Source organism: Cavia porcellus, unplaced genomic scaffold, assembly GCF_034190915.1.
Source record: "Cavia porcellus strain 051 isolate PalLab524CR breed Dunkin Hartley unplaced genomic scaffold, mCavPor4.1 scaffold_1, whole genome shotgun sequence".
In the NCBI taxonomy this organism is placed as follows: Eukaryota; Metazoa; Chordata; class Mammalia; order Rodentia; family Caviidae; genus Cavia; species Cavia porcellus.
In genome coordinates, this window is record NW_026947484.1 from 45,047,885 (window position 1) to 45,057,640 (window position 9,756).

A 9,756-nucleotide genomic window follows, 5' to 3' on the forward strand; every position below is an offset into this window, starting at 1 on the left:
ATGAACTACAGAAATTCAAATGCATGCACAACACTATTTCTAGTAGCACTCCAAATCCTAAGTCCAAGGGGTAATTATTCAACTTCTCAGAATTATCACTGCCCCACGTTCAGTAACCACTTCAAAACTTTATAGAGGATGGAAAGGGAAAATGTTCCAACGTCAAAGGTGAGGGGTAGATCAAGAGACTGAACTGTGTGTTACTAGGAATAAAGCTCCACACTAGACTAGACACCAGCAATACCCACAGGCATAGGACACTCAAAGGTTAAAAGTATTTAAGTGTATAAGCTATCTATTATTATTTGATTAGAAATTAACAATTAAAAAAAAATAAACAGGGGCTTGGGGTATATCTCAGAGGCAGAGCGCTTCCCTAAAATATTTGAGACCCTTGGTTTGATTCCCAGCACCACAAAAAAAGAAAACCAGTGGAATGGACAAAACTTATACCATGAAGACACACCTTTGCTTTCAAGTTTTTCATCCACTTTGACATTGCCAGAAAATCCATTTTCTATGAGACAGTGCTCAATGAGAGCTGGTCCATAAGCTACAAAAGCAAAAGGAATCGTTTTTAGTATTATCTTGTAAAATTGAGTATTAAAAACACATGTTTCTATTACCACACGAATGTACTCAATAAAAACAGCCAATGGGGGGAAAAAAAGCCAATGAAAACAAAAATAAGTTTACTTATTTTGAATTGTTATTAGAAATAACAACTTAAATAGTTACAGACATTTGAGATTATAATGAACAAAGAAATAGGTGCAAATTATAGAAATTTAATGGCATTTACCACATATGAAAAAAAAAACTATAAGGCATGGTCGCTCATGGCTATAATCCTAGCACTTGAACAGGCTAAGGTAGGAAGCCAGAGTTTAAACCTAGCTTATACAACCAACTTAGCAACTTGGACCTTGTCTCAAAAAACAGTATATACATAGACATATAGGTATGACATATATACATAATATCTATGTATACTATACATTATATATATATATATATATATATATATATATATAGTTATATACATATATCTATATATATGATGTAGCTCAGTGTGAAGAGACCAGGTTCAATTCCCATATCACCAAAACAACAACAACAACAAAATAGAAACCACAATACGGGGGGATTTATTCCTGGAAATATAAAGCTTGTTTAGCAGTGACTGGTGTGTCAATTTAAAATGAGCAAGATGGGCCAGTGGTGTAAGTGCTTGCCTAGCAAGCACAAGGTCATGAGTTCAATCCCCGGTACCAAAACAAAAGAGCAAGAGGCTTTAATAAACATTTCTCAAAAGATGACAAATGACCAAGAAGTTTATTTTTTTAAAAAAATGCTCATCCTTACTAATCATCAGGAAATACAAATAAAAACCACAATAAAATGTGGACTCAGGATTTAACTCAGGGGCACAAGTGCCTAACTCGCAAGCATTAGGTCATGAGTTTGATCCCCAGTACCAACACCAACAACAAAAAAAACCCATAATAAAATACCACCTCAATCTAGTTAAGAATGAGAATTATTAAAAAGAATAAACACATAAGTGCTGGCAGGGAAAGAAACTAGTTTCTCAGAATATCACAGTTAACACTGAAGTACTAATAAGATACTCTATACTACTTTTAAATAAAATCTGATATATAAAATTTGAACTTTATGTAGTATAATTTTCTTAGGGTAGGGGATGTAGCTCAGTGATAGGCCTACCATCAAGGAAGCCCTTTAGTACCAAAGCCAAAACACTTTTGTTCCCTTGAAAACAAATTCTTTTTTTTTTTAAGAAAGGAAAAAGTGAGAATGTCTTTATTCCCAGAAAACATGATCATCCCTGTACAGAATCCAATGAAATTAAAAAAAAAAAAAAGCTATTAGTCCTGATATAACTGAGTTTAGCAAGTTTGCACACTGCAAGATCAATGTACAAAAACCAATTTTATTCCTATATAAAAGCAACACACAACTGGGAATTGAAAATATAACTTTTATAGGAACATCAAAAAATACTGACTACCTAAGGATAAATCTAACAAAAGATAAGCAAAACGTGTATACAGAAAAACTACAAAACATTTCTTAGAGAGATTCAAGAAAAACTAGACAGAAAAAAATAGGTTGTTAGCTATGGACTAACATAGCTTAATCCATAATTATTTTTATTTATTTACATTTTTAACACGACTTTTTCCCACTCCCCTACCCTCCCTTTTACCCCTCCTCCTTTTCCCTTTCACAAAAACTTTGTGAAAACCAATTCCTAAGAGATCTTTTTAAAATTCCTGTTTAAATTTTCAACCAGAATAATGTGTCTAAAAAAAAAATTATCTTGCAAACTCACGAAGTAATGGGTTAAGAACTCTCTTCAGTAATTCCCCCTTAGGTGCACTGGCTATTACATCAGTCAATCTGTGAAAACAATTGGCACATCTCTTACTATCTTATATTTAATAAACCTTACACCACTGTTCACATTCATACTACTTTCATCTGTATCAGTGTCATGTGATCTTTACAATACTCTAAAATACAACAAATTAGTTCCTCTTGTAGGTGAGAAAATGGGTCTTGAAAGTAATTTATTCAATATTAATAGGTTCTTGAACAGCAGTCTGGGACTTGAATCCAGATTTTCTAAGATAAATCAGTAGTTTTTCAACTAAATCACAATCCTTAGCATCAATGTGCTCATATATGAGTGATATGAGACTCTGTATACAAAAGTTTAATGGCGTTTGTGAATTGTGCCATATCTTAAAATCTAAACAGCATCTGAAATGGCTTTACCAAGTAATCATTTAATAAAAGTTCTTCCCATTTGTCTTTTTTTGTTTTCCTGTATTTTTTTCTTTTTAAAATTAAATAATTAAATAAATAAAAATTCTCCCCAGGGACTAAATTTAGGGCCTGAACACTGGGCTGCATCCTAAGCCCCCATTCAGCCGTTTTGTGACAGGCTCTCGGTAAATTAGAATGGCAAGGCTGTGCTTCAATCTGTGACCCTCCTCCCTTCACCTGCCAGAGTAATGGGATCACAGACCTGTGCCAGCACAGCTGGTTTAAGAACTTAATGCTGGGGATCAGTGTGATAACCAGCTGCATCAGGTTACCAGTGAACTTGTTAGAAATGCAAATTCCGGGGCTGGGGATTTAGCTCAGCAACATAAGCACCTGCCTTACAAGCAGGTGGTCCTGAGGTTCCGATAAAAAGAAAAAAAAAAAAAAGAAATGCAAATTCCTGGGCCCAACACTACATCAAGTAAGTTAGCAAAGACATCCAATTTAGAGTTTCACGAGCCCTTCCAGTAATTTTGATGCATGCTCAACTCTGAAGACTTGCACTGTAGACTAATGGTCAGCAGAGCCTTAACTATCACCATCTTCCCTACTTCTCAAGTAAGCCAGAATTTCTACCTGCCTCTGAACTCTGCCCAAGACAGTCTTCTCAGAGAACAGCTAAGATGTCCTTACTTTACAAAAAAAATCATAAACCTCTGAAGTAACCCAAAACTTTGTTTGGAACATGCCTGTGATCCCACCACTCAGGAGGCTGATGCAGGAGGACTGCCATGAGTTTGAGGCCAGTCTGGGTTACACAGTGAGTTCAAGGCCAGGGTGAAGTCACATACTGAGACTCCATCTTAAAAAAATAAATAACCAACCAACATCCACATTTTCTACTCCCAAGTAAGGTTTAACTGCTTACATGCATATTTATTTACTTCCAGCAGTCTAAACTTGTTACGCAAGTAAATAAAATATTTATGAGTTCTTCATATTCTGAAATATGACCAGTATGCCTTTTAAAAGTCAGAACTGAGTTTACAAGCAAAAGATGTTACCTTTCCAAAGTAAGCAAAGGTTCAGCAGCTCTAGCATGATCCACTGGATAGCGTTCACGAACAGCAAATTTAACATCATCTGCCTCATCAGTTCGAAACCTTAGGATATTTAAAATTAAGTACTCATAATCTGTAAGAACAATGTTCCCCTGCAATAGAGTAAAATACAATTTAGTGCTTTCCTAAATCTGCCTTCAAACTTCAGAAAAAGTAAACAGAGAGTTGGGTGTGGTAGTATATGTCTGGAATCCTGGTACTCAGAAGGCTGAGCCAGTGTGATACTGAGTTCGAGGCCAGATGGGACAACATATTGAAACTCTGCCTCAAAAAGAAAAACAATGTAGCTAAAATAACAAAAATGAAGTTATGAAACAAACACCAGTCACATCAAGTGCTCCTTGTAACTGCCTGGCCCAGACTAAAATAACACAAGCAAATTCTAAAGACTCCAAGTTTGAAACAGTGAAGGAATCCAGAGGGACTTAGAGCATATGGTCGGGTGGTGCTACAGAAGTTACTACCAAGCCACAGGAGGGCAGTAATGTAGCACCACCTTGATGATTACCACCTGAGCTTACTCAGATTTGCATGAGGCAGGATGCTTATTAAGAGAAGCAGAACACATACCTTCCAGAAGCCAAGCGAAGCATTATTATATTTTCTCTCTTTTCTCTTTTTTGGGGGTTAGAAGAAGGAGGGATATAGGGTCTCACTATGTTACTGCAGCTGGCCTCAAACCTGTGGGACCATTTAATCCTCTTGCCCCAGTCTCACAAGAACTAGAACTTCAGGCATGCACTACCATGCTATATTGCAACTCATTTTTTAATATCAACAGTTTTGGCCAGGTGTGGTGGCACACACCTTAATTTGGAAGGCTGATGCAGGTGCATTCCCAAGAGTTCAAGGTCGGCCTGGGCTTACATAATGTAGTTTAGTTCCCAGACTGAACTACAGAATGAGACCCTGTCTCAGAGGGAAAAAAGAAAGATCAATAGTTTTGTGGCAAGAACAATAAAGACACATGTGTAAACATCGTATTGTCTCAGTGTGAAAAGCTGAAAGAAACAACATATGCCTAAGTGTATGTATATGTGTATATATAAAAAAAGGTTAAGATAGTTATACTACTGATTTCTCTGAGTTCACTGAAGAGAAAGATTTATGCCAGTATTGCTCAAACAATTGAATGTAGATGTCTTATGCTCTGGCTGAATGATCTGGAGATGACAAAGCACAATGTATGTACTATTGTCATGTTTTAAATTTTGTTTTAGCTTTTTTTCTTGAAATAAAATGCATTTGGAAAAATAAATAAATAAATAAATAAAAATAGCAAGATAGAAAACTATTGTGATAGTGGATAGTTTATGTAGGCAAAAATAAATAAAAAAATAAAGACAAAAGAAATTATTCGCGGTGGCATAAGTGCCTGCCTTGCAAGCAGGCAGTCATGGGTTCGATCCCTGGTACCAATAAAAAGGAAAAAGACAAAAAAAAAAAAAAAAAGAAAGAAAGAAATTATTCGCTAAACATTTAGAATTAAAGATCTGATTTCAAGGCATGGTGTAACTCTAGCACATATGTGAATCTAACACTTGGGAGGTTGAGGTAATAGGACCGTGCTATCAAGGGCAGCCTGGGTTACACATTGAGTTCAAGGCTAGCATGAACTATATATTGAGACCCTCAATAAACCAACAACAAAATATTTACAAAAAAACTGGTGAAGGGTACACAAGAATTTTCTGTTATCTTTGAAGTGCTTCTATAAATTGAAAATTATTTCTAAATTTAAAAGGTGGTTTAGATTTTTAAAAGAGGGATATTACACAAATTATGCTAATGAAGAAATTTTTATACACTATGGCGGGCATTTTATGATGGTTATAGGACATTTTTTTTTATAGGTATACTATCATATTTTTTATGCTTTTTTTTTTTTAGTACCAAAGATCAAACTCATGACCAGGCAGGCACTTATGCCACTGAGCTAAATCCCCAGCCCCCCAATGCTACTGTTTTTTGGGACATGAGTCTCACTATGTAGTTCAGGCTTGCCTTGAACTCATGGCAATCCTCCTGCCTCAACTTTCCAAATGCTGGTAACATGGACGTGTGTCACTATTTTTTTGACAGGTGTTCTAGTTATCTTTTTAAACCATATAACCATCATCAAATACTCACATAAAGAGTTCTGTGGGTTATAGCAAATGTACTTTTGATAGGTATTTTGCTGTTTTTGATTGGTATCCTATGTATCTTTTTTAAAAGTCATATAACCATCATCAATATCCCTATTAAGAGCTCTGTTGAAGCTAGCAGTAGGGCACACACTTGTAATTCCAGCACTCAGGTGGTTAAAGTAGGAGGATCATGATTGAGTCTAGTCTGGCCTGTATAGCAAGCAAGACTCCTTCTCCCTGGAGGGCGAGGGCAGGAAGACTGTTGATTCAAGACCAGTCTAAATCACCCAGCAAGACCCTCTCTCAAAACAAAGCACAAAACAACAAAACAAAGAGCTGTGTTTAATTAAGAGGCAGACAATGTCAGGTGTTCACAAGGCTGCAGGATTAAGAGGACACAGCATCAGTGGAAATAATTTTGCGCTGAACATCATGAACATTAAAGAAGGCAGGCCCAATGAGACTATTCCTTCATCCCTTCAGTCAAATTTAACTTACCCTATCATAGAGCTCAATGATTAAGTGATAAGCAGCTTCGTCACTTCCAAACTGAAAATCTACAATTCTATCCACACCAAGCTGTTTTGCACTGACTAATCTCCGACTCTTCAAATGTTTTCGGCACTAGCAAGAAACAAAAGAAAAAGAAAAAAAAAGAAACTACTTGGTACTTAATTTTTTAAAACATTCTTTTCATTACCACCAAGAATATTACTAAAGTGACAACAAAAGTCAGAGAACAAAAGCTAACACATGACAATCAAAACATTTTATTCTAGACAATTACTAACTCAGAAACAGTATATTTCATTTTTTAAAATAATGAAAAAGAGGGGCCTGGGGATTTAGCTCAGCGGCATAAGCACCTGCCTTGCAAGCAGGTGGTTGTGAGTTCAATCCCCGGTACCGATAAAAAAAAAATAATAATGAAAGAGAGTCAGGTGTGGTGGTGCACACCTGTAATTCCAGCAGTTAGAAAGCTGGGACAGAAGAACTGGTGTAAATCTAAGGTCATCCCAGCTACAAAATGAGTTTAAGGGCAGCCTGGAATACATAACAAGACCCTGTTTAAAAAAAAAACAAACCCTAAAACAAAACAAAAAGGATAAAAAGACCCTTAATCAAGACTAGCCATACTGCTTGCTGTAAGACTCAAATTCCAGGGAAAATTTTAAAGAAAACTTAACCTAAAACCTTACAAAACTGTTTTATTAGTATATAAATTCACTTTTAAAATTAATGTAAACGTTGGGCAGGAGGGAGATGTAGCTCACCAGTATAACACTTGCTCAGCATATGCAAGGCCCTAGGTTTTATCTCCAGTTCTCTGCTCCCCCCAAAAATCATACCAAACCTTTTAAAACTAAGAAGATCTTTCCAGACTTTGTAGTTCAAATTAATATTCTCATTTTATATATCTATATATTTAGATATAAGACTTTTCAAACTATCTAGAATAATCTTCCCTTCCTTAATAGTTTTAAAAGTGGCATATATATGTGTGTGTGTGAATATATATATATATATATATACATACATACACACAGCTCCCACATATACACATGTCCATATATATATATATATATATATATATATTTTTTTTTTTTTTTTTTAAGATGGTCTCACTACCTTGTCCAAACTGGCCTTGAACTTGTGATCCTCCTACCTCAGCCTCTCAGAGTGCTGAGATTATAGGCCTGTACCACCATCCCCAGCTCAAAGTGATTTTTTGTTTTGTATTGCAATGCTGGGGATTGAACCCATGGCCTCACACACACTAAGCAAGTGCTCTACCCCTGTTTCCCAGCCTAAGACTTTGATTTAAATTGTGATCTATCTATAGGAGTTTTGTTTGTTTTGCATGCCAAACAAGGGCTATATTATTAAACAATGCCCCAAACCCAAGTACTGTTTATAAATATCCTAGAGGAGGGCCAGGGGTTTAGCTCAATGTTGTGAGTGCCTGCATGGCAAACACGAGGTTGTGAGTTCAATTCCTGGTACCAAAAAAAAAAAAAAAAATCCTAGAGGAAAAAATACAACCAGTTCTGAGTTTACTAGGATACTTTTATTCTAAAAAAAAAAAAGTTAAAATAAGGTAAAAGGTAACCTTGAAAGAACAAAACATCATACCACAGAAAGATAAGACAGGGATTCTACATCACGGTAAGTACAAGTAGATGTAAAGCTTGTTTTATTTATTTCCCTATCAGCAACTGCTGAAAATAATCTGCTCAGTGCCACAAAGGTCCAGTGGGCATCCTCAAACGTTCCAGCTCAGCCTGGGCATCTTAGTGACTTAGTGAGACATTGTCTCAAAATAAAAAATACAAAAACAGGAATATAGCTCAGCATGAAGATCTTGAAATAAAAAAGATAATGACTAAATTACTGTCATTGTGAGATAACTAATAAAAATGATGCTTCAGAATTGTTTTGATGGACAGTGGCAGGCTATGGTTTGGGGATTGTAACGTTAAATCAAATAAAACCCTGAACTAAAATGGCTACTGTGGGAACAAGAAAGAAGACTTGGAGCATAAGATGTGAAAGAAAACAGAAAGGTCAGTAAACACCAATGTGTTCATCCCATTATCAATTAACTACTCCCAGTACCTTGATTTTATGTGCACTTTATTCATAACAAGGAAGACCAAACAGTTTACAGTTTACTCAACTGTATAGTTTACTTCAAGGACTAATTAGCTTCAAAGATAATTTAGAATTTACCTTCATGGCAAAACTTGACGGCATCATGTTCTTTGGCCACTCAAATTCTGTTGTGTGAATTCGTATGCCAGATTCAAGTAAAAGGGTAGCTTTAACGTCTGGTCTGTAGATGAAGAAAATCAATGTTTTCTTTAGCGCATTTGCCAAATCTTACTCCTCGAAAAAGACCTAATATGTCAGCTTAAAAAAATCAGCTATCCCAGACTTAATTATCAAAGGTAAGACAAAACCTATAAATTGTTCTTACTTTTGCAGACGAATAAGGTATGTCTTATTATCCACATCATAAACATTGTTTACTCTCATTCCTAGCAAGCTGAAAAAACAAAAGAAACATGTAACAAGTTACACTACAGATTGAAACAAGAAAAAATGTTAACAGATTACACTACAGTTTGATACACAAAACTTCGCAAAAAAGCTCTGTGAACCAGGAAGTTTTTGGATCAGGGGGTGCGGACGCGGAACATGAAAGGAACTGGGCATTCTGCCCTAAAATTAAGTGTAACTATTTAAGAACAGAAGTGGTCTATCAACTCCAGGAACACTGTACAGTGCCTTATGTTTGTGAAATAACTCTAATTTGATTTAAAGTACAATCTTCTCCAATTACTTCATTACAAAGCAAAAGAAAATAAACGAGGCCCCAGGAAGTACGCCAAAGCTCACACGGCTGAATAACCGACCCGAATCCAGGTCTCAGTCCCAATCGACTAATCCCAGCTAAAAACAGCAATGCGCTCCCTCTCTGAGGTGAGGAGTGAGAGCTGCTGAAGAAACCAGGCCTTCAGTCTGGACACATCGGGCACAAATGACCACTCTGCCGTCTGCTTTTACCCAACGTTTGTTGTCGGACCCAAGCAACTCAGGCCGACAGAGCCACAGAGCTGCGACAGCGGGACACTAGCTGGTGACCCCAGCGCGGGTAGGGTGACACGCAGTCCCTGGACCCCCGAGGACGGCGGGGGAAGATGCCACGCGCG

At 36.6% G+C, this 9,756-nt stretch overlaps 1 protein-coding gene across 3 annotated transcripts in view; it reads right to left on the reverse strand.

Annotated features, from left to right (window-relative positions):
• Positions 1 to 9,756, reverse strand: part of Nemf (nuclear export mediator factor) — a 44,816-nt gene that overhangs the window by 34,764 nt on the left and 296 nt on the right. For 2 of the 3 annotated variants that reach the window (XM_003471805.5, XM_063247179.1), the window contains exons 2-7: positions 9,021 to 9,089; positions 8,774 to 8,876; positions 6,542 to 6,667; positions 3,858 to 4,006; positions 2,357 to 2,424; positions 467 to 553 (exon numbers count right to left, since the gene is read on the reverse strand). In XM_003471805.5, coding sequence (XP_003471853.2) covers positions 467 to 553; positions 2,357 to 2,424; positions 3,858 to 4,006; positions 6,542 to 6,667; positions 8,774 to 8,876; positions 9,021 to 9,089 — 602 coding nt within the window. The remainder of the gene's footprint in view (positions 1 to 466; positions 554 to 2,356; positions 2,425 to 3,857; positions 4,007 to 6,541; positions 6,668 to 8,773; positions 8,877 to 9,020; positions 9,090 to 9,756) is intronic. The other variant, XM_023565908.2, reaches the window with a different exon arrangement.